The 25,507-nt window shown below is 31.9% G+C and overlaps 1 protein-coding gene across 2 annotated transcripts in view; it reads right to left on the bottom strand.

The window, feature by feature from the left end:
* Window positions 1-20,551, bottom strand: part of LOC126736263 (PHD finger protein 14) — a 46,235-nt gene extending 25,684 nt beyond the window's left edge. Inside the window, exons 1-5 of one of the 2 annotated variants that reach the window (XM_050440532.1) lie at window positions 20,390-20,551; window positions 11,035-11,196; window positions 10,748-10,899; window positions 10,545-10,693; window positions 10,329-10,486 (exon numbers count right to left, since the gene is read on the bottom strand). In XM_050440532.1, coding sequence (XP_050296489.1) covers window positions 10,329-10,486; window positions 10,545-10,693; window positions 10,748-10,899; window positions 11,035-11,196; window positions 20,390-20,450 — 682 coding nt within the window. In that variant the 5' untranslated portion in view covers window positions 20,451-20,551. Of the gene's footprint in view, window positions 1-10,328; window positions 10,487-10,544; window positions 10,694-10,747; window positions 10,900-11,034; window positions 11,197-20,177; window positions 20,312-20,389 lie in introns of those variants that run through there. The other variant, XM_050440533.1, reaches the window with a different exon arrangement.
* Window positions 20,552-25,507: the final 4,956 nt, after the last annotated feature.

The raw sequence follows: 25,507 nt of genomic DNA, 5'->3' as shown, positions 1-25,507 counted from the left end.
AATAAAAATTAAAAAAAAATATTTCGCAATAATGTGGAGTAACTCGCTTATTATGCAACTTTTATATAAATGATTTTTGGTACAAAAACTTCTTTTGACGACTTCTTCGGTGTTAAAATAATAGATCTGATTAATCTGTAGAATCTTTGTTTCTTTAAAGATCTCAGAAGTCGGAAAATATTTATTTTTTTTATTTATTATCTTCAATATATAGTTTTGGATTATAGGTTCAGGACGTGATGCTCCTCACTCCAAAATGCAATAATTTAGGATCGATTCTACACTGGCTAAGTACCACCCTTAATAACTTCTTTAAAAAAATACGTCAATTTAGATATACAAGAGGACGGTTAATTTTATATTTGACAAGGTTCTGACAATCACCTCCTAGCTACGTTACTTTGATATGTCAAATGGGAACCCCATCGTGTGACACATCATTGTATATAAAGCTAACATAATAACATAGAAATAACATAGTCTGATGATAATATTTTATGGGTGTTATACTTTGGTATATCATATGGCAATGTACCACCCAACAGTGTTTAAAAAATGTAAGTTTATAGACATATAACCAGTAAGGGTGTAAAAAAGGTGTTTAAAAAATAAACAATTTAATCAGTTCATAGAATTTATTTTATTAAATGCTCGTTATTCGCGAGAAGTGTTAGTCCGCTAATATCTCCACATTCACGAATAATTCCCAAAGGAGGAAATCTAGTGGTGTTAAGTCTGGTGACTGTGTGGGCCACACCTGCCAATCCACATTCCTGGAAACTGTTCATTAAGCCACTCTCAAACTGTCAAAGCGTAGTGCGGGGAAGCTCCATCTGGTTGGAAATACAAATTATTTTCGTTTATATCCAAACACCATTCTTATCCATTTGGTTTTCCAAAGATTGGACGATTGAAGAATCTACTATATTTCCGAGGAAGTCTAAATGAATTTGCTCAGTTAAATTTTCTTCCAAGAAAAATGGCTCGATGATTTTCTTACCCTAAATTCCTGTCTATACATTAATTTTTTCAGGACACTAAGTATGATCCTCTCGAAAAAGGTGTGGATTTCCTTTATCCCAGTATCTACAGTTATGCGGGTTTACTAGTCCATTTATAAAAAAAAAGTTGACTCGTCCCTGAAGCAGATGTTCTTTACTAAATGGGGGGTCTCCTCGTCAATTCGCTGGCACTTCTGTTCGCAAAATTCAATTCTCCTATCAAAACCGTCTTCTCCTAGTTGTTGAAGGATTTGAATTTTGTAGGGAAAAAACTTTTTTCCTTCAAAATTTTGTGTACAGAACCTGTTGACGTAGTTAACTCTGCGACTTTGGGGATAGATGAGACCCATTTGGCATGCTTCATTAACAACCCTTTCCTCAGTACACTTTTTATTGGAAACAGACCCGGTTTCCTCAAAATTCCTTACCAATTCTAGTACATATTTATGGCCTTCTTTTTTGTCTTGATGTCTGTCATTAAATGCCCTGGCTTTTCTACGAGCGCACCGATCTTCAGCGCTATAAAGAAAAATAATTTCTATTCTTTCGGCTAGCGTATACACCATTTTAAATTATTCGGACTTCTTAATTTTTAACTGAGCGTCAGAATCACAATGTTAACAATAATAATCAACTGGTTTTAAAACGTATTAAAAATGCTATAGTTACTGCATATAAATAATAAAAATAAAAATACACAATGTGTTTTAAAAATTTTATACCAAAAAATAACTCAAATAATTGTATTACAAAATATATAAATTGTGACATAAAAAAAAATGAATAACGGGTATTTCCTCCTCTGGCGTTTATAACGGCTTGACGGCTAACTAGTATAAGGATCATTCCCTCATACTGATAATTAGGGTCCTTCATTGATGTTGGTCTATCTGACCCCTAATTACTACAAATATCAAATAAAGGCTTGGGGGTCTTGGCAACTGTCGCAGTCGTCTCCCCATGATACATGTGCTCAATTGGATTCATATCCGAGCTTCTGGGTGGCCACTTCATGGTAGCGATTTAGACTTCTTCAAGGTACTCCTATACCACCGAGGTTTTATCGAGGCGCATTATCGTGCATAAGCAGGAAATTATCTCCAACATAGGGGCGAATAGGATCGCATGATCTTCTAAAATGTCCGTAATGTACCTCTGTGCAGTAAGCCGTCCTCTTTATACTGGTACTAATTCTGTGCGGCCCTTCATATTAATCCTGTCCCACACCATTACTGACGCGCCATAATAACTAACGGTTCCCACTATATTGCACTACGCTATTCTAAAATTGTAACGCTCCAGGAACTCGTTTTGTAAAGACTTCCACGACGCTGGCCTGGTCTTTTAGTGTTGCTACCACTTTGTGCAAAGCCGATTCAAAACTCTGGAGTTAGTTGACTGAATTTGGGTATACCCTTTTTCGTGAAGAGAAATAACTCTAGCTGCGGAATTGCGGTTTTCTCATTGCGGAGGAGTCGTTTTGCAAGAAGAACTCAATATGTAAAGTTAAAATCACGTCGAATATCGAAACTCTACTGAAGTAAGACGCACGAAATTCTAAAAATTATTGAGACATATCAACAAAAAGACTTCTTATTTTGATCGTTTTTTGCCAGCAAAGAAGTTTGCGTTTGTTTACAATTCATCGAAAATCAAACGTCAATAGTCCAGTTTTTACAATACATGTACTTCTATGATTTCATAAATAAAAAATATTTCAAAACAATTTGCTAAATTATGCGTTAATTTTGACGTATATTAAAAAAAATATTTGGACTCAATGAAATGTTTATTACCATACATTTTTATTGGTAAATCGCTTCAACTTGCGACAATTTTTTTGACGAAGTAAGATGGAAAATTGTTTGCCATTGAAAATAATGTGACACTATGAGGCCACCATTTGACCTACCAAAGTTTAAGTTGATAAAATGTCTTTTATTACGACACATTTTTGCTTACTATTCGCTGATCGCGTCTACCGATTTTGTTTTTTTTTTCAGTTTGGTTAGATAGGAGATTGTATGCCGTTTAAAATACTCCATTTGAAACAAAAGATTAAGTTCGATAAATTATCCATTCTTTTTGGACATTTGTGGGCATTATTTGTTGGTACGTCAACCAATTTAATTTTTTTTGGCACTGTTGAATAGACATTTTAATGCTGCTTACAATGATATATTATTACACGATGGGGGTTCCCATTTGACATATCAAAGTGAGGTTAGATGGAGGTGAGGAGGTGATTGACAGAACTTTGTCAAATATAAAATTAAACGTCCCCCTGTATATCTAAATTGACGTTTTTTTTAGCAGTTTTTAATGATGGTTCGTTTTAAAATGAAAGCGCTGTATATGGTAAATAACACTGGGCTTAGAACTGTACCTTGCAGCATACCAAACTCAACAGAACAGCTAGGTTGTTTTTTTTTACCTTGTTTCCAGATTAATATACTGGGGAAATGATGCCATGTTTAAATACTTGTTGGTGTTGGCTTTTTTAACTATTAGATTAGCGAAATGAATTAGTGATTTGACTGTATGCAAATGATTATCCCTAATAACTTCTACAGAAAGCCGATCACTACCTGGAGAGACCTGATCTTTAAGTGGGCGAATTTGTAGTACAAGTTCTTTGTTACTTATTGGTTTTAAATACATGGATCTGTCCAGACTTTTGATTTCAGATTTGAATTAAATAGTTTTCTTAATTTTTATGGCATTTGCCGAATTCGTACTTTTAACTCTTTCTTCTCATCAGTAATAACATTATAGTTATTAATCTTGCTCCTTTCTCATTGGTTGCCTGTTTTATTAGTTTGCATGTTTGTTTAATGTTATTCTTTATAATATAATATTAAATTTTTCGGAATAATACCTATTCTTTGTTGCTTTGATTAGTGGTATCTAATGTTTTAAGCTTTTAAGTAAAGTTTTTTATGATTTAAATTTTTAATTAATTTATTGTTAATTTTTTCTTTGAATTGATTTAATTTAATATTTAACACAATGGGGAAAAATACAACATACATAATTTGCAATTAAATGCCAGTATCCTTTATATGTTTTACAAAAAAGTGGTCATAAGACGAATGTTGTTCTTTTTGCGCTCTAGTGGGCTTACATACAACACACTCTTAACCGAAACTACCCAATAGATTTAAATACTGCATAACTTCATCCTTACTTGTTTGCATTATGTTAATATTAGTTTCTCCCAAAAAAACTTCTATACCAAAAACATTTGTAATGGTATTCCTAAAAAAATTGTTCAGTTGGATTATATAATCATCTTTGTTTAATGATGGATGTCGATAGTACCCTATTAATCCTATTGTATTATTGTTTTTATTTAATATGATCCTTACACATTTAGCGCCATCTATTGTAATCACCAAACATTCTCTAAGAATATTGGCTTGAACATGGGTGTCCCAGCGAAAACGAAACAGAGCTATTTTCAGTATGAAAAAAAAATTTTTTTTCAAAAATCTCGGACACGTCGATTTTATTTTTGAGGGGGACAACTTTTCCTTACCAAGGCACCCTCATACCAGCAACCCCCTTCGAGGGGATGGAATCACCCCTAAAATCCTAAATGGAAAGAGGGGTCGTATGATACCTTATTTTAAAGGTCTTTTAATTCTGAATATAACTGCCAAATTTGAAGTGGCTAAAATTATTTCTCTGGATAAAACAGCTTGTCAAAATTGCGGAAACAGCGAAAATGAAAATATAAAATGATAAATATTTTTAAAAGAACAAGGAAATCCTATTTTCGAAGGGGTCACTTATTAATTAAGAGGCCACCTAATACCTGGAATCCTTTACGAGGGGTTGAAAGCACCCCTTAAATCTTAAACAGAAAGAGGGATCGTGTTATACCTTATGTTGAAAGCGTTTTCACTTTAAATTTAAATGGTGACTTCTGAGTGACTGATGGATTTCTTCTGGATATGAAAGCCAAATAAAATTCTGGAAAAAATGCTTTAAATAAACCTTTATGCCTGAAACCCTTTCTTTCAATTTTTTTATTGAATCATTAAAACATGATTAAAAATTTATTAGTATTGTTAATATTATTGTTACTACACCTTATCAGCATATCATAAATAAAAACAAAATACCAAATAAAATGCAAACACAAATATCTGAAGAATTTATTTAGCTTGCTAAATATCATTGGTACTTTTTTCAGCATTTATATAAATAGTTTTAAATTATTACCCAGTCTTTTACGTGTTGAAACACTGTTAGCAATGGTTTATTCTACTGCAGAAAAAGTTGAGATGATAGAGTTTTTCTTTCGGCATAACAATTGTGCCAATAGAACGGTACAAGAATTTAATGACCTTCATCCAGAAAAACGAGTCAACAGAAAATACGTTCTAGAAATAGTTGCTAAATTTAGGGAATCTGGCAGTGTCTTAAATAAAAAGCGTGAGGTTCAAAATGCTGTTGTTGTCAATGAAGCAATGCAAATAACTGTCCTAGGTCAACTTCATGCCGAGCCAGGAATAAGTGTCAGAAAATTTGCAACGAGTACAGGAGTAAGCAAAAGTAGTGTTCATAGGATACTTAAGCATAATAAATTCCATGCTTACAAAATTCATCTGGTGCAAGAACTGAATGAGGACGATTTTGACAGACGAGTGCAATTTTGTGAATCGCTTAGTGATATGATAACTGTTAATCTGCGTCTTATTTACAACAATTGCTTTTCAGATGAATGTACTTTTTTTCTTAATGGCAACGCACGACCCCTCTTTCTATTTAAGATTTTAGGGGTGATCCCACCCCCTCGAAGAGCCAAAAATACCTCTGTTTCGTTTTCGCTGGGACACTCTGTATAGAATAAAACATCTCATTTATTTATAAATCTCTCGTTAGGAAGAAAGTCATATCCCGGTATTTCAAACTTTTCTACCCCTTATGCTTTTATACGTTTCTGAAATGCCAATAAAATCAAAACTAAATTTAAAAGTTTCAAAATAAGCCAACAGACCATCAACGTTTTTATTAATAATACATATATGTTTATGTGAATTATATTGAGATCACTCAAGGACTATTTATTATCTTTAAAGCATCTTCACAATATAAACAATCACAGAAAAGGTAATGGTCCAAAACATCAATATGGGATATGAGGCATTTGAAAGTAAGAAATACTATATAGATAAAATAATTTATATGAATATTTTAATAGCTTTTATTAAGATACTCATATTAAATACCAACAGTCATCTTTCTATTGTTCTTTTTTGGTATCTAGTTTTGGCTTTTAAAAATTTTTTTTTTCGTTTGTGTTGTTAAAAGATGCTTAAACTAATGACTGAATTTCCGATTTGCTTAGATAGAAATAATAGCCCTTTATTAAATTTCGTCAGTTGTACGCTGTAATTGACTATCAGGAGAATAAAATAGAACACCAACACGTATTCAGCGTAAGAAATATATTAATATCAGCCTAGTGCTTTCGGCCGTAGGCCATCTCATCAGGGGTAAGACTCGTAAAAACGCTAACAGTTTAAAATCGTTAAAATTGAAATTCCCGCTTATTTCTTTACAGGATACAAATTGTAACCAAACAAAATTAAAAATTACCCACTCGTTAAAGGCGACTCTACTAGAACGAACCTAGACGAAAACTGAAGACCATTGTTCAACAAATGTCTTCTTATTTTAAAAAATTGACACACTAACGAGAACGTACTTCGCCTACTGAAGATGCGAATGTACATACAGATAATGTTTACTGCATTCATTAGCCAAAAAAAAATGATAATAAAGGTGGAGTATATCGAAAGTATATCTCGATTAGTATAATCAATCTAATTAATTATTATATTTTTTTTAGATTTTTTTATCGATAAAATTAGTTAAAGAAATTAAATTAAAAAGGGGTATTAACAAGAAATGTTATCAGTACATTAGTTGAAGGATCAATAAAGATATTAGGTAACACTGCGCTGCTAACAAGAAAGGTCCTATCTGCAAAATTTGGCAAATTCACTTTTTTGGCTCATAGTATTTGGACACGAGTTATTTATACGTGTACAAAGTCAAATTGTCCTATATGCGTTTTAAGTGCTTTATTTAATGCCTAAATGTTTTATCCTAACTGAATAAATTCCCAGGTTTGCTAAGATAAATTGTCCGATCTCAAATATACTAAGAAAATATGTCCGTTTTTACTTGAAAAATGCAGTTAGGACTATTTAAGCTAGCATTTTGTGTTAAACGATATCAGTAAGGACAATTATTATTAAGCGTAGCATGACAAAAGCACCTGGTGTAACATAACCTTAAATTATTGATAATAAAAGGCGTGTTGTTATACAGTTATTTGTCAGACTTTGTGAGTTTTTTGCATTTTTAAGCAAACTAATATTGCGAGAAATGGATGCAGGGTAAGTTTAACAATGTCACCTTATATTTAAACAATAATTGATTGTAATTCTGGTTTGTAGTAGCCGTAGTGCATCTGGTATCCAGAACAGCAATAGTAGGTGTAAACGTATGCTATTTCTTGCTTCAAATAACCAACTCAAAGAAAAATTAAATGTTGTCAGAAAATCTAAACAGAATAAAGCCAAAAAAGGTGATAAAGATCCGGATTATGTGCCAGGACTGTCCAATGATTACGACCAAAATGTAAGTAAAAATAAGTCGGATTCTAGTTGCGAATACAGCCCCCAAGCAAAAAAATACGCATATTGTCCAATGTTTTGCTATCCCCCAGATGTTCCAATCAGGTAACCTTAAGTACTTTAAGTTATTCGAATATCGAAGTAGAAGAACGTAAAGAGAATCTATCAAATATAGAACCAGAAGAGAATGAACTTAACTCTGTTCAGGATTTCATTCGGGATAATATTTTACAAGATATTATAAATACAGCCATTGATAAAGCTGAGTGTAAACGTTATACAAAAACTGGAGAAATAAGAAAAAGATAAATAATTTGAAGAACTACTGGTTGAAAGGAAGAAACAAGAAATAGAGAGTAGTAAGAGTCGTAAGAGCTCATGAAGTTAAAAGATCATGTTAATGCAAACTCAATTGCTCCAGGAAAATCTCGTATAGTAGGCAAAAAGACATTAATAAACAATACTGGGTATTGCCAAAAGAACAACAAAAGCAGTTTGTTTTGAGCTGCGTAGAACCAAGTAAAAAAAAAACGAAATACAACTAAAAAGCAAACTTCACCAAGAGTTTATTCCTATAAATATAATTTAATATCAGAGAAAGCCGAAAAGGTGTGTGTTTGCAAGATATTTTTGTTAGCGACATTGGGCTATGAGAAAGATAATGACAGAATGTTGAAAAACATTCGTAAAACGGATTCAAAATTGATAGTACCTAAAAAAGATGGAAGAAAACGATCACACCCACACAAAGTAGACAGGGACACAATTATTGGCATGTTAATTCATTCAACCCCACAATATCTCATTACAGAAGAGAGCACGCTCCTCTTAGAAAATACCTTCCCAGTGATATAAATATAACCTTGATGTACAAGGATTTTCGACAGAAATATCCAAATACCGAATTTCCTTACGAATTATACCGAAAAATTGTTACTAATGACCTAAAATATATCCTTCGCGAACCTAGAAAATGAAGAATGCTGGGACTGCGAAGAATTTAATATACACAAAAAAGCCACATCTCACGAAGCTGATGCGAAAAACGTTGCCAACTGTGATGTGTGCAAAAAATTGAAAATTCATAAAGTAAAGGCCACTAACGTGAGAAAAAATTATCAGGAAGATGCAGAGAAAATAAAACAAGATGATGAAATTTATGTAGCTGCTGATTTGCAAAAGGTAAAATGTTTATTTAAGAATTTGCATATAATTACTTAAACACAGTTTTGTTAATTTTCAGGTGATCATGCTTCCCCGATTGGAAACATTCAAGGAAATTATTTTCACGCCACGTATAGTAGCATACAATGAGAGCTTCATTTTGCTTGGTAAGAAATCCAGTACGTACCCTTTGGCTGTGTTGTAACCCTTGGCATGAGGGAATCGCTGGCAGATCCAAAGATGATATCATTTCTACTTTCTATGCGTTTTTTCAGGCAAATAAGGACATTAAACATATAACAATTTGGCTTGATAATTGTTCGAGCCAAAATAAAAAATTGGTCCCTTTTTAGTTTCTTTATGTATTTGGTTAACAGTTTAGAAGTTGCTGTAGAAAACATAACTATTAAGTTTTTTGAGCCAGGCCATAATTTTATGACAGCCGATTCGTTTCATCACCAAGTTGAGCTTGCCCTCAAAAGGAAAAAAAAAGTACACGATTTTGACGATTTTTGTGAAGTGGTAAAACAAGCCAATTCGTCAAAAGTTAATGTAATAAAAATGCAACTTGCTTAATTTTTTAACTTTACCGACTATACCTCCAAATATAAGTTACAAAGGCTTATTTCTCGCGTTTACTTAAAAGATAAGGTTTGTCTTCTTTTTAAAAGAGCAAATTACTTTTTTTCTTACAAAACAGAATTTGAGAACGATTTTACTGACTTGAAAGACATTTTCATAATGAAGTATGTTAAGGGCACGCTAACGCAACCGCAATCTCGTAATGTATGTCGCGGTGTGGCTTGAAAAAATAATCTTACATCCAAATTAAAAGCGCACATTCCTAAAAATCGTATGAAATTTTGGGAAGATCTGCCGGTTAGCGAAGACGGTTTTGAGGAAGAAATGGATTAATATTTCTATTTTTTTAGTATGTTCATTTCGTTATATACCTATTATACGTAATAAGTTTATAAAAATTGGAATAATAAATAAAATTGTTTAGTAAATTAGAATATTAGTTTCATTTAGGACAGTTTTCCTAAGTAAAATATTAACAATATCTATTTCATATACTAGGCTATATTGTCCTAAGTGACAATATAATCAAAAATCTAATAATTCGTAAGAGGTATCTCAAAATTATTTTTACCAATTAGATCCTGTTTTCCGACTTAATATATAAAATAAACCATGAGGAGTTTGCTAAAATACCTCTTCTTGTATAATGAAAACAAACAAAAAACTGATTTCCCAAAAAACTACATTTTGCAGATAGGACCTTTCATGTTAGGGTGGCAGAACAGGCATGGGTATATAATAGTAAAGTTTTTATATATTGGGTTATTGGTTATTTAAGAGTTGTTTAATATGCTCTAATGGATATAATCTTTTCTATTCGAGGCTTCAATAAAGTTGACAAGTTGGCAGTCTTTTAATAGGAAGACTAAAGCAACAACATTTACTATAAGGATACTAATTATAGTACAATATTTAAAAATGTTCGTACCTGGAACATATAAAGCGCAAATCAAATGAACCCATTTTCCTACGTCAGTTTCTTTGAAAATTCCACCAGAGTTTGGACAAAGTTCACATACAGGTTCCTTCACACCTGCTTTACAGGCTTCACAGAACCATGGTGCTGTTGGTGATAGAGAGTTAGTACTAAAATATAGGCAATGAGTTTATGTTCTTCACTTATGAACTATACACTTATACATACCTTGCTAAACTACTGGAATCAGATATTCCATAGCAAGCTTCATGAACAGTCACACCACAACTGTCGCACTCAACTATTTCGTTAATGCCGTCGCTGTGGTCCCCTAAACAACCACAGCAGATCAAGAGATCTGCATCTTTTTCATTATACTAGAAAAAAGTGAACATAAAAAGTAATTATAAAACCTAGCATAAGTAACATACATTCAGTTTTGACTGACGCTTGGCTTGTTCAAGTACACTTCCAACTGAAGACAGGCCATTAGTACTTATAGGGTTCAGATTCCGCAACTCGTCGAGTTTATCCAACTCAGAATCATCTGATTCAGCTTCGCTATTGTTACTGCTGTCATTGTCTGGAAAAGAAAGTGTTTCTTTTATTTAAGCTTTTATCTCATATTTACATCAAGCAGCAAGCACAAAATAGTAGCAACATATTTAAACAGTTTTGTCTACAGACTAACCAAAGATTTTTATTGGTTTTGACTTACCATTGTCGCCGCCACCGCTGTCTAAAGAGTCAATATCGTCATCGCTAACATCTGGATGGTCTTCAATTCGAAAATCCGAATCGTCGCTACTTTCCTCATCAAAATCTATGACGCATGGTTGCTCTATTGGTTTCACCCGACGCTTCTTCGGATCTCTTTCAACTAATTTAAAAATGTGTCGATACAAAATTGCTATTTAAGGATGAAGATTTATGAAAAATTGAAATACATTTAAAAATATGCACTTTTCAATGTTAAGCGTCATTTTTGTATGTGAAGAATTAAAACTTAAGTCTATGCTTCCTATTTCTTCATTACTATTACAAAGAAAATTTAAGTACATAATACTTCTGTCTACATAATAATTTTTTAAAATACTATTTATTTTTTGTAATAGAATGAAAAAGTTTCTTATTGAATTTTAGAAACCTACAGAAAATCACTTAAAATTTTGAAAACTAGTATAGAATAGTTATTATCTACAAAATGACTAAACGAATATAAAAGACTTTATCACAATTAAAACATAGTTTTCATATCATTCAAGGATAGCCAGGATGTTACATTACTACCGTTTGTATTAATATAAATTTTATTTTCAATGGGATTGTATAAAAATTTAAAGTATGGTGTTTTCACTCTAATTATAATGGATGCAGATTTAAGTCAATTTAACCAACAAATTCTATTATTCCGTTAAAATACATATGTACATTTTATTGAAAGTGAATGCATTAACATTAGAGTCAATAATAATGTTTGTTAAGAGTAGTTTTAGCACATAATTGCTAAAAGCATTTATTAATTTTAAGTTAAAATTAATATTTTATGAGAATATACAAAATAAATATTTACTTATAAAATACCAAATTAGTCCGCTAATTATTGTCTCGTCCAGTTAAAATCGTAAAAACAACACGAAGAATTCAAAACTTATAACTAACAAATATTTAAAACAATCTGATACTACTTCCAAAAAATACCATACAAAAGACACATATATGGAAGGAATTACATATTATCCAAGGAATCATCTTTAAACAAACATAAAATCAATTATCTGAAAAACGAATATTTTACCCTTTTTGAGTCCTTCACTTAGAAGATTACAAATAGAGAACTATTATGACATTTCTTTTCTTTTAATGAAATGTCCGTTTTGATCTATTTATTAATACTATAATGGAAACTGTCAACTATTGTTTCTCCCCGAAGACCCAGTTTGTATGGGCATCTTGGAGAAGCTGAATTGGTTTTCTGCTGAAAATTGAGACATGTGAGAGACTCCATATCTCTCCATACTCTTTCTCATATCCATATGGTTTACCATATATAGAGTGTCCCGGAAAATGTTGATTCAGGTAGAAAATAAGAAAATATTATAGAACTTTCCTATAAAAAAGTTATTTCTTATAAAAAAAACTTACTCCATACAAAGATACAGCCCTTTAAAGACGCCGCTGGAAGAAAGGACATTTAACGAAATGACCAACGTCTAAGGGAAACTGGTAGGCGATTCCACTTATTAAGGTGATATTATTGACTCTATTTATTGTAGTTTTAGGAAGTTTTGGAGAAAAAGTACTGATTCTAGTCAAAGAACAAGACTACGTACGGTACAATTGGAGGAAAATATTTTGGATGCTGTAGCCGATACTCCTTCAATGAGCACTCGAAAATTAGCTGCTTAGCTTATTACATGAAAAACAATAATACATAAAGTACTTCAAGAACAGCTGTTATACTCATATCATCTACAAAAAGTATATGAACTAACTCCTGAAGATTTACCTCATAGAATAAAGTTCGCGAACTGGCTATTAGATGGTTTACCAAAAATGGTATTGTAAATTATGCTTCTTATGCTTCTGTTGTTTCTCATCATCAACATCAGGTCCAATCAATTAATATCTGGGCACAAATCATTAGCAATTTTTTGATTGGGCCATTCGTATTACCTTTACCGGAGTTCCTTCAGAACAATCTTCTGGATTTAATAGAGCATTTGCCACTTGCAATCCGCCGAAACATGTATTTTATACATGATGGAGCCCCACCTCATTTCAGCCTTGCTGTAAGTAACCACCCTAATAACGTTTTTCCAAACTGTTGAATAGGTAGGGGAGGATACATTGCCTGGTCTCCTTGGTTTCCCAATCTAACGCCACTGGATTCTTACCTATGGGGTCACCTCAAAACCTTGGTGTATTCAACTCCTGTTCATACTTTTACAGATAATCAGGATTCATTGTGAACAATCCAGGGTTCTAATCTAAGAGCCCAAGTTGAACATACTTACGAAGCTTTTAATTAATTGTTTCACATTATTAGCTTGTTTATTTATTAATTTTTTTTTCAGTTTGTTTTTTCGTTTCAAGAAAAACATAGGTTTACATTTTTTTAAAACAATTTCATTAAGGTGCTCTCTAAGAACCACACTGCATTTTTAAAAACATGTACTTTTTTAGATTAAACGACTTAAAATGGAACTTCTGTTGTTTGAATAACTGTCACATCACTGAAAAAAAGAACTTGAATATGGTTCTTTGTAATCTTAATAAAATTAATTCCTTAATTATTTTTTTCTCCAAAACGTTCATTTTATTAATAATGAACAAGAGTGCCTTTTCTTCTTTATTTTAAAGTTCAAGCTATCTATATTTATTATTTTAGAGTCTTTATCATACAGGATGCTAAAAATTTAAGCATGATCTTGAAAGAATTTACTAATATTTCTCACAAGTCTAATCAACATCTGTGTTAGAGGTTGAGGAAGGTTTGTTTTCTGACGTTTTAAAAAAAGAGTCTTAACAATAAAGAGTGTTAAACAATAAGAGCTCAATAAATAAATTTCATTTTTACAGACCCATTCTTTGAAAAATATTTGTGTACCATTTGAAAAGTCAACTAACAGACTTTTTTGATGCACAAAATTATTTTATTCAAAATCAGCATGGATTTTAAAACCAACGTTCCACAAATCTGGCAATAAATCCTTCAGCAAGTAGCATATCTGGAGCCATAGACCCATATCACTAAAGTCTTTGACTGGCCGTCTTTAAATACTCAGATCTTCTTTAAAAACAGATATTAATATGTATGTTATGACAATAATGTATTTGATTTCAATTTAATTAAACATGAAGTAAACCAGGGTTCAATACTGGGTCCTTTATTTTTGTTCTACATGTCTGACTTTAAATTGGTTTTCATTGCAAACAACACAAACGGTATAATCAAGTACCCTCTGTCTTTGCACATGAGGAAATATCATACAAAATAAAACCCACAGAGTCAGCTTTGATTGGTTTACTGTAAATAAATTAAGCCTTAATTGGAAAAAAAACACAAAATCTTAATTTTAGCTTGCATCTTTGAAGGAGCACATTACAAAACTTTCTTCTATGCTTCCAAAGGTGATCTATCTTGTCTGATATCTTTCTCAGTGTGCCTTATCCATAACTGTATTGGCCATTATAGGATATGACAGCTATATGCTGTGCATTTGTATGCTTGCACTGTAATGAAAACTTCCAAAAATCATTTTGTGATTTGTAAATATTAACTTTTTCATCATTAGATATATTCAGTTGCTCAATGTAGCTGCAAACTTGCAGGTTTTTAGGAGCCAAGGTTCACAAGAACTAGAAGAGATACAGACTACTTTTGCATCCAATTTTAGAATGCATTACCAGACCATATAAGAGCTGTAGGAAAAAGAGAATTTGGAATTAAAAAAACTTTACTGAGATGAGAAAAAGGGGAGTTAGTAGCAATACTGCTGATATTTAAGTAAAAAATAAGTTATCATATTTTTTTTGGGACTAATTTGGAGTATATCATATGGATTATTGTTAATGACATTAGTCAAATAATTATTTATATTTAATTAACTATTATAACCGGCAGTGGGTATGGTAAGTATTTATGAGACTCTTTGGATCTGCTTGGGATAAATGTTTTCCAGTTCAAAGAAAACAAGTCGAAATGCAAGATAAAATCTGAAAGTCCACAAGTTATTGCTTGCAAGAAAGAACTTGATGTTTTGTTGCTTTTAGTGGGGTTAATGGCAGGCTTATAGATCTAAAAATATCGATTGAACGGAATAAAAGGAAATCACTTTGTAGAATTTTCATTAGTACCTAATAGTGAGAACAAATCAAAATGTGTTCAGCAAACTGCTAAAAAAATCAGTAGTACAGGTACAGAAAGAATTGACCAGAACCAGTAAAATTTGGTCTGATTCCAATAGATTAGTACTTAATCATTAGGACTTAATTAGTAAGGCAACAATAAATTTATTAAATATTCAAGAACAAAAAAACCTTTTCCTGTAACATTCCATTTAACAACAAATCTTTCATTTTAACACCAGTGATGGCACATGAAGAAACAAGAGTAGGGCAGGTTGTAATGAGAATTCAGCTACTTTTGTGCTATGAGGATGTAGAGCCATTGTGTCACATAATTAAAAACTCCTTTAAGTATGGCACTTTCCCTCATGAGTTAAAATTAGCTTTGGTAAGACTTTTGTATAAAGAAGGTATAAGTCTTGTCTTCAAAACTACAGACCCAGTTTACTACCAATGTTTTTTAAAATATTTAAGATTTCTATGTGCACACTATTGACTCACTCTTCCTTTGCTAAGAAGCTAATAAGTAAATCTCAACATGGTCACCTCAGTGGAACATCTGTTCAGACAGGCACATATAATTTTGGTGAGAAAATCTGAACAAAAAGTGAAAGTGAAAAAAGAGCTGGGAAGATGGAAACATCTCCATGGATATATTTTTAACATTTGTCCAAGGCGTTTAATAGCATAAACTATTTAATTCAGGTGTTTAGTAGCATAAACCATTTAATTACCAGACAAATTGGAGAGCTATGGGCTATCAGGTCCAGCTTTTACATAGATAGTCCTGTATATTTGACAGGCCACAAAAGATGGTTATTTTGAGGGATGGAAGGAAGTTCTTTTCAGAGGAACAAATTTTCATTCATTTTTTCAGTGTCATGGGACCACTTTTTTTCATTTATATAAATAATGTAGCCAGTAAGATACTAAATGATCAATCACAATTTGTAAATTTTCCTGATGACTCAAACCTTTGGCAATAGCGGCAACTATCTCAGAACTTCCTGACATCTCTAGGGATAGATTAAAATCAGCAGAGACTAGTTTTTCAAAATCAAACTGGTTATGACAATGACAAAACAACTTTGTCTGTTTTGGTATCATACAAAGAAACAGAGGGATTCTTCATTAGGTTTTAATTAATAAGTTGTATAGCTGGCAAAAAGTACAAAATTCTTAGGCATTCATATCAATCAGCATCTGAACTGAAATGAGCATTTTATGAGTATTTGCAGAGGAGTCGGCACAGTGTGTTACTCCTTAAAGCTAATGTTGATGTATTTAACATTTATTATTTAGTGGCCATTTTCCAAGAATTTACTTGGTGCTCAGGTATGGCATAATTCTGGGGCAGGAGTACAGATGCAAACCAAGCATTTGTTCAATCTATACCATGGCCATATTCAATCTTAGGAAAATACTCATGTGCAGAGGAATATTTAGAAATCTTCAGCTTCTCACACTTGCTGAATTGTATGCTCTTTGCTTGATGTTTCTATTCAAAAATATAAATAAATTTCTAGAGTATAAATGACCACAATATTCCTTCCCTATTATGCAAACCCCAATTTACATAAAACTCACTCAGCGTTGATACATAAAAATCACCCATTTCATTTAGCTGACCAAAGTCCATGACCTTTACTAGGCTCACTAAGAACCTTTTCAATAATAATAGGTCTTATTAAATCGTTTTTAGAATATTAACTAATATTATAATTATGTACCAATGATGACGAGATGTTACCCGAGAAGGTACATTTCAAGGCCTTCATACTTTAAAGGTAACTTTAGGTCTACGATGAGGAAAAATTTTATTTATTACCTCTGAAGTATTTTTCTTCTTTGCTTTCTTTTGAGCATTTTTTCATGCTAGGCTTTCACCTAGAATTGAATTAGGATTAAACTGACTTCCAAAACAAATCATTACCTTTAATCCATTAGAAATTCCCTTTCTTAATACAATAATCCTCCTTTCCTCAGGAATCACTATTTCTTGATCCCACCACTCAATTATAGAAAATAATTATAATCAAGCTATTATGAGTCTTGCTATTACTGTTATTTTAGGATTTTATTTCACAATCCTTCAAGGATTTGAATACATAGAAGCCCCATTTACTATTTCAGATAGAGTCTATGGATCCACTTTCTTTATAACTACAGGATTACATGGACTACATGTAATCATCAGCTCAACTTTCTTAACAATTTGTCTCATTAAACTCACCAACTTAGAGATTCACTGCAACAGAACGGGGACTCACTTATTCTTGTGTTAAATGTTTAAAAAAAAACTTAATTGATTTAAACCATAGACAGCCACAATAGACCTAGGATCATAGTGGAGGGACACAAGGTCCCCCGCTCACAAGAAACCTAATATACAGTTTAAGACTTTTAAGATTGTAGATTCCAGTTGGTGTTTTAAAAAGTTGGTTAATACTTATTGGTTTAATGCATGTCTTATTTAAAATCTTTAAAGTCATCTATTCATATTTTTAACTTAGTGTACTTTGATTTATTAATGTTATTAGTTGTAATTATTATAAATAAGCTTTTATTTATTTTTTATATAAAAAATATAATAGATTTAAAATTATTTATCTGACTTTAAGTCAGGCAAAACATAAGTTTTTTGTATGATGCTTAATTTATTCAATTATTTTGTTGGCATACAGGTTTTTAAATAAGATATTTGACTTTGATATATTAGATCTGATAAGAATGTCTATTGTGTTTTGTTGATCAACTATTGGTTAATTGTAGTTTACCAAATTATTATTACTATAAGTTTTTGTTTTGCCTTGGCTGAGAACCAAGGGAAAACTGAGAGCTCCTTTAGGTAGTATATTATTTTTTTAACCTTCCACATGGAATACTGCCACTTTTTTCTTATGAAGTAAAAAAAATATAATTTTTTTTGTTTTTTTCAAGATCATCATGCTGCACATTTAAATAAAGCTTGCAGAATTTAACACCACTTACTTTTATAGAAAGTTCTATCATTTTATTTAGAATTTGTTGTAAAATAATTGTTAGATTACTTATCTGAGGCTTTAAGACATCTACTCTGCCCTCCTTAGTTAAAATGTCCTAACTACAAAATTCTCTTTTTTTGGCTTATTACATTTTATTAACCTATCAAATGGTATCTACCTCCTTGGCTAAATTAGAAAGTCCTAAATACATTTTTTATGCCTTAAATTCACCTAAATATATTGTCCTATGTGCAGAAAAGATGATAATCTCAAATTAAAATGTCCTATCTATCTTTTTCTAAGTTAAAATGTCCTAAGTAGGATGAAGGGGTTGCAGGTCGAAATAAGAAAGATTTAATTTCAACTTTTTTTGAATTTTTTTTATATAACTGAGACATGCGTAATTTTATGATCTGGCTTGATAACTGTGCAGCTCAAAACAAAAATTGGGCCTTATTTTGTTTACATTGTAAACTCTTCTGGGACTGAACTGGAGAATTTGGAAGTAAATACTTTCAATCTGGTCACAGTTTTATTTTATGTCCGTGGACTCGTTCCATCACCAGGTAGAACATCATTGAAAAGGCACGAAAAAGTATTCGATTTTAATGATTTTAATTTGGCTGTAGAAAAGACAACCTCATCTAAGGTCCATGTAAAAGAGATGAACAACACAAAACTTTTTTGAATGGAAAGATTGTTCATCCAAGTTTAAGCTTCAAAAAATTGTTCCCAAACCTTCCTTGCAGAATATGGTACATTTGCACTTTAAAAGGGGAGAAAATGTGTTCTACTACAAAAATGCCTTTTCAGAAGAATTTAAGCTCTTGAACTTTTTAAGTGCTAAGTATTATAAAGATGAGTTACCAAAATCTTTTTGCCGAACACAATGTAGAGGTGTTAAAATTGGAGAGAAATGTAAATTTGATTTCTAAGCTACCTCCTATTATTCTGGCGAACTGAATGATATTCTGGGAAGAATTAGTGGTGTCCCAAAGTAATGATACTTACAATAAAGAAAATGTAGATGTCCAGTAAGAGTAAAGCACTTTTTGAGTAACTGATATCCATTCATAATGATTTCATGATTTACTTTCATACTGTTTTTATTGTTCTAATGTTTTATTAGTTAGTAATTTAGTTATAATGTTAATTTGAAAAGTTAAAAAGTCCTATCTAACTTTTTTTTCTAAAATTTCACCAAATTTTGAATCTAGTCTTTTACTAAACTTTACCCACAAATGTAAAAAACAAATTTCTAAGCATATAAAAAGAATCAGGTAAGTATTTCAAAATATTTATGTATACCTCATATTAGTTTTCATAAAATCTCAATTTGCTCAGCTTTATCGATTTGCAAGTTAAGATGTTCTAACTAAGGATGGCAGTACTGTAGTTATAAATTCAAGCAGTAAGTTTCTTTTTTCCTACGCTGGACTGTGTATATTTTATTTATGGTTATGTGTCTACTGTTAGATTTAATACTATTATTAAACCTATGATCTGTAAAATCATTACTTTTCCATTCGCTCAGTTTGTGCCAAGTATAATATCAGGTTTGATATTTAAGCTATTGAGGTAGGTACAAATGATCCTCTGATATTAGGTTTTTTAAAAATATATTATTTACTTGTATTCCTTGTAGAGCATATAGGGGACATCCTGAACAGATAGGTACTCCTGTACAAAATGAAATGTAAAATTATCATTTATTGCAGAAATAATTCTGGTCCGGGACTTGTTGATCAATCATTTTCTTTTTTTTGCTTACAACTACCCTTTTAATCAATTCAAAGATAAATAAGCTCTTTTCCACTTATCTGTAAAAAAACTCAAGCAAGACAAACAAAACAAGAAATTACGTGATTGGTCCTATTTACTTAAAAGTATTGATTAGAGATGCTTTTTCCTTCTTTGGTCCACAAGTGCAGCCACAAAAAAAATACGCAAGATCACAATGCAAAAAAGACAAAAGCTTTTATGGATAGCCGCCCAACTTTAGCAAAACACCAAAAAACTTTCTTACCAGAACTCATATTTTCTATAAAACCACTTTTTTACAGCCCTTTTGTTGATTATTTTATTAAGCTGACGTAAAACATAACCTAACTAATTTCTACGCGTCAGCCGCCACACAGTTCCGGCTTTAGTCGAAATCCCCATGTTTTGTTTGGTATTTTATAAACCAACGTGAAATTTAAGGTAGATATAAATTCATTTTAATTTTTTCTTACTTACTCGCAGTTTTAACGATAAAGTCCACATCTTTGGCTTTTTCTAATAAGGGAGCTAACTTCATTTTTGCACCCAGGTGGTTAAATCAACCCCGGATTTGTTTTTTTTTGTGGCGATTGTTGTCCAAAATTTACCTGCCTGGTGCCCTACCAAAACCCGGACGTATTTTCGCTGAAGAAGCTGAGATGCACAGGACCGTACTTTAGCGGTGCATTAAATTAATTGCGCTAATTTTGGGGTTTCGCATGTATTCGTCCTAGGCTTTTTCCTTTATTAGAATATTTTTTCGTTAAGATCTCTGTTTATATAATAACATGTATGTGGATAAAAGCATTTATCTATTTATTGAGTAATTTACGACCAAACGGGTTCTGGCTTGTTTTGGCTGGTTTTTTTGATATTTTTAGGAAGTTTACTCTATATCATTATACTACAGTAAAAAATCCTTGGACGAATCTAATGAATATTTATGTTGTATACGAACTACTATGATCCTATTTACTTATGGCCACAAATATTAAAAATATACTAAGGTATTGTCACGGGCTAATGTTTCTTAGTGTTTTTTTATTGCTATAAATTTTGTTTTCTACTACCGCGCGTAAAGGACCCACGTTATTCTTTATTACTCCTCGAATATTACTTCTGACATCAACAAGACAATTTAGCTCTAGAGGAGTCCGATAACGCCTCCTTGGCTTATCTGCAGTTTTACTTTTTTGTTTCTTGTAGAGCTGCCTTTTGATTTTTTAAGCTGGGTCTTGGCATGGAGTCGCTCTTGTAAGATTGTGAATAGTCGGATGCAATGATCATAAGATGTCCGAGGTTTGTCTTAATCAACAAAAAATACGTTCAATTGCATTACTGTTTTCTAAATACGAAAAATGAGTAAACAAGTATAACCGATGATATGATATCTTGAATACTTCCAACTCTATTGGTTAATTGAATATAGTACAAATCGTGGCTACCATTGCTTGACATTGACAATATATTTATTTCGGATTGCATTATCGAATAAACGGCAGTTTCTGTCAAATTATAGAAAAGGTAAATGTGTTTAGCTACATACAAAAATTTTTGCTTACATCTTCGAAACGAGCAATAGTTTAACAAAAGTTGCTCTGTCTTTATACTGTTGATTGAAATATACAACACCACATGAATATATGATAGTACAGGAGTGGCTCGAGAATTTTTTCGCATTTTAGTTTAATAATTACGGAAAAGATACACTTACAATATTTTTATGTCTTGAAACAACCTACTATTTACCATCTACTGCGTATTAGGAAAATATATAAGTGATGTATTATTTTATATAAGAGTATATAATATTTTTTTCAAAGCTACAGAGTACCATATAATCCTATAATTCCATTATTATGGCCTGTTGATAAGGGCAGGTATAAATGTTAAAACTTAAGCGTTTGCTAATCTTAAAACATATTTTAAAGCCTTTTTTATGCCTGAATGATTAAAACTCAAAACGGATATTTTTGGGATGAAAACGATATTGATATTAAAATTTTGAGAATTTAAAAATATAATATAGTACATTTTAAAAACTTTTTTTGTAAAAGTTGATCAGTTTTATTTTTGAACTTTGAAAGAGAAATAATCGATTTATAAAGAAATGGAAGCGCTATAAATAGGCTTCCACTAACAAAAGAAAAATTGGGAAAAACTGTTAATGTAGGTGGCTACCATCGCGTATTTCTACTTATTGGCTCCTTCAGGGCGAGTAAATCAAAATAAAAAATATATTTTTTTTTATTTATGTGCTGCCTTTCTATATGCAATTTAATAATTAATAAATGATTTATTTAAAATATTACCTTTTAATAACACAAAAACAATATGCTAAATATGTCTTTAGTAAGACGTCTTTTTTAAAGGTAATTATAGGTCTTTTCTATATTATGGAAAATGCGAAACTTAAATATAATATTAAGGAAAAAGTACATTCTGAAGTGGAGTCAATATAATATTGAAAAGTTAGTAGGGGAAATCTTTTGTCTACAAATAAAATGCTAATCCTCTAATTTCAGGAGTGATGCATTTCGGCAAGTGTTCTTGCCATCATCAGACTTGAGTTACTTAACACATACACTAATTCTAAATAATAACCATTCTAAACAATAACCGTTATAAATAGGCTAATTAAGTCTGATGATGGCAAGAACACTTGCCGAAATGCATCACTCCTGAAATTAGAGGATTAGCATTTTACTTGTGGAGAAAAGGCTTCCCCTACTAACTTTTCAATATTAAATATAATATAACAAATTATTCCATATACGTGAATTGGAATTTAACTGGGAAAAGACCCCCAACTGTCGCAAAAACGTTATCTTGTCAAGCATCCTTACTTTTATTTTATCTATTTATTTTAACGGACTAGCTATTTACAAATAAAAATTATACATGTTATATCACTAATTTTAAAATTTCCTTTTTAAAAAATATTTTTATTATATAAAATTATAAGTTTCAAAAATTACAGTAGCGTGACTTAACTTAAAGAGTCTAATCTAATTAATTCATTACAATGATTTTTTGTCCTCCTATTTATATATAAAATATGCCGATTCAGTGGGATCAGGCATCTTGGTTGATCGTGTGTGTGGGCGTCTGGGAAGTGACTTATCTGGTTTAGATAAGTGTTATTTGATCCGGTGAGAATCAAGGACTAGGTGACTTTGTGAACGTGACATTTATTGTGGGAAATTGGATATAATAGCTCCCCCATTAAAAAAAAAAGTTGATGTGTGACAGCAACTTTTTAACACGTCTGTTTGTTCGGGTTGAGCTCTAGTTCTTCTCCCTCTTCTACGAGATCTCCAACATGGATGCTTGGTCTTCTTCTGTGAAGGATCTTCCTCCATTGTCTGGTAAAAGTATTGCCTGGATGTTTAGGTGGTGAAGGAGGATAGTCATCGCTGGAAGTGGCGATTCCTATTTTGAGATTTCTTCGTTTTTTGCATTTACAGGTGATGTAGAGGGTGAGCAATACTACAATCAAGATTATTGTTACAATAGTAAACCAGCTTATGTGTTTGTTAACAAAGGGTTGCTTTATGAGTCGGTCCAGTTCGTCAGAATATTGGTTTAGCTTATGTTGTGCTATGTTGAGCTCCTCTACGTTCAATTTATTCAGTTTAAGTGGTTTCAAGTCGAGCAAATGTATTTTTCCTGGTAGGTGGTCACAGCAGCTGTAGGGTATAATAACTGGATGACTGCTATAGGTGATGTTGTCATGTGCGTCAATCTGTTTCTGGGCGTGGATTCTCGTGCTGCCAACAAATGCATTACATTCAGGTTGCAGTTTCAAGAGCGTATTGTTGTTAGTGATTTTCGTGACGATATCTCTGGTACCACATTTGATTGTTATGGGAAGAGGATCAGCAACGGCTATTAGCCATAAATTTTGGCTAATTTCTTGGATGTTGTAATCTTTTGCAAGTACTATGGAAGTCTGGCATGTCCTGGGTAGATGACTTAGTTGTCTGAGGAGTTGGGCTTCACAGATGGCGTCTGTGTCTATTGGATATGGAAGAATACTTGAACATAGTTTTGTTCTTCCTCCAAGAGATTTACATGCTCCTAGGTTCCGGATTGTCACATACAATAGTGAATCATCATTTCGCGCAATGTGTTTATATGATGTAGTTAAAATATGGTGAAGACCTGTTCGACTATCCAATATTGAAATTGGATACAAATTAAACAAAGTATATTTTTCACGATCTACCAGTGGTATGTTGAGAACAAAAATTATTCTAGAATCTATTTGGTATGCTTGTAGTTCTATTATATCGAGATATTGAGCCACACTACAAGTGTTGATTGGTAATGGAAGGTTATTGGTTTGTAATGATTGTGATATGTGCTTTAAGGACTCAATTAAGTCTTGCGGGGTTATGATTGAACTATGTAGTATTTTTAATCTTGCGAAAGTGATTGCATTTATGACGTCATTAAGATAATTTTCAATAAATGAATAGCTCTCCATTAATGATTCACAAATGTTTAAAATTGCGATTTGGGATAAGTGGTATTTAAGCTGAAGATTTAAGCTGAATATATCCATTATTGAATTCCTAATTTCCTCTAGATCTTTATTAAATGTTCCCTCGTCAACTTGAAGTTTTTGGATGGTGGCGTTAAAGTTCTTTATAACTCAGGTTGTTACGGAAATTTGATTTTTTAAGAGGTTCTCTAGTTCATGTTCGTCACGTGCTAGTTTGTCCATTCATTAAAATATTTACCGTCTGAGGCATCTAGATTTCCAGTTATGGGTTTCCAAATTGATCGCATACCGTTTATTAATCCACGTTTTTCTCTAAAAATGTATTTGCGTGTGTCAAACATAATGTCTGAGTATTTTTGATTTATGGAGTTTGATATTTGTCTAAGGAGACTAACGTGAGTTTGGACTTCCGTCTTAAAAGCTAACATTCGCGGTACGTCTTCATTGAGGGTGTTTAACAGGTTGTTTAGTATTTTGTCATTATTTTCTATTGTATTTTTTATTGTTCCTAAATCTTTATAAATAAGAAGGGTCCATTTGTTATTAGAAATTTTTTATTTTGATTCTTTTATTTGATTTCGTGAAAGAAGATTCCAATGGTATTGTTGATCGGTGTTATGGAATATTGGCAAAGGATGACTGGAAACAGTCCGAAGAGTCTGAAAGAGAATTTACTCATGATAGGGTTTCATTCTATCAAAATTTATTTTTGATTTGCTTGGGAGTTTAATACAATTGCTGAGTTTTTAAGAATTTCGAGAATTTCAAAGGGTCCGTTAAAATTATTCGCTGCTTTATTTGCAATTTGAGATTCTTTAATATGTACTTTATTACCTACTTGATAGTTTGGAGGGTTTTGGGAAAGATGTTGATCAAAACGTTACTTAACTTTTTCTTTTTTTCTATCAGTTTTAGATCGTGCAACTTTATAGAAGTATTGCATTAGATTGCTTAAGTCTCGTACATATTTAGATAAAATTTTTTCATTATAGATGGTTTCAGGAGGTCTGGAGGACGTATGCCCAAAAATAAGCTCGTATGGTGTGAATCCGTGTGTTTTATTTTTTGTGTTGTTATAACAAATAACA

Source organism: Anthonomus grandis, chromosome 5 (genome assembly GCF_022605725.1).
Source record: "Anthonomus grandis grandis chromosome 5, icAntGran1.3, whole genome shotgun sequence".
In the NCBI taxonomy this organism is placed as follows: domain Eukaryota; kingdom Metazoa; phylum Arthropoda; class Insecta; order Coleoptera; family Curculionidae; genus Anthonomus; species Anthonomus grandis.
This window is presented reverse-complemented; position numbering and strand designations above follow the sequence as displayed.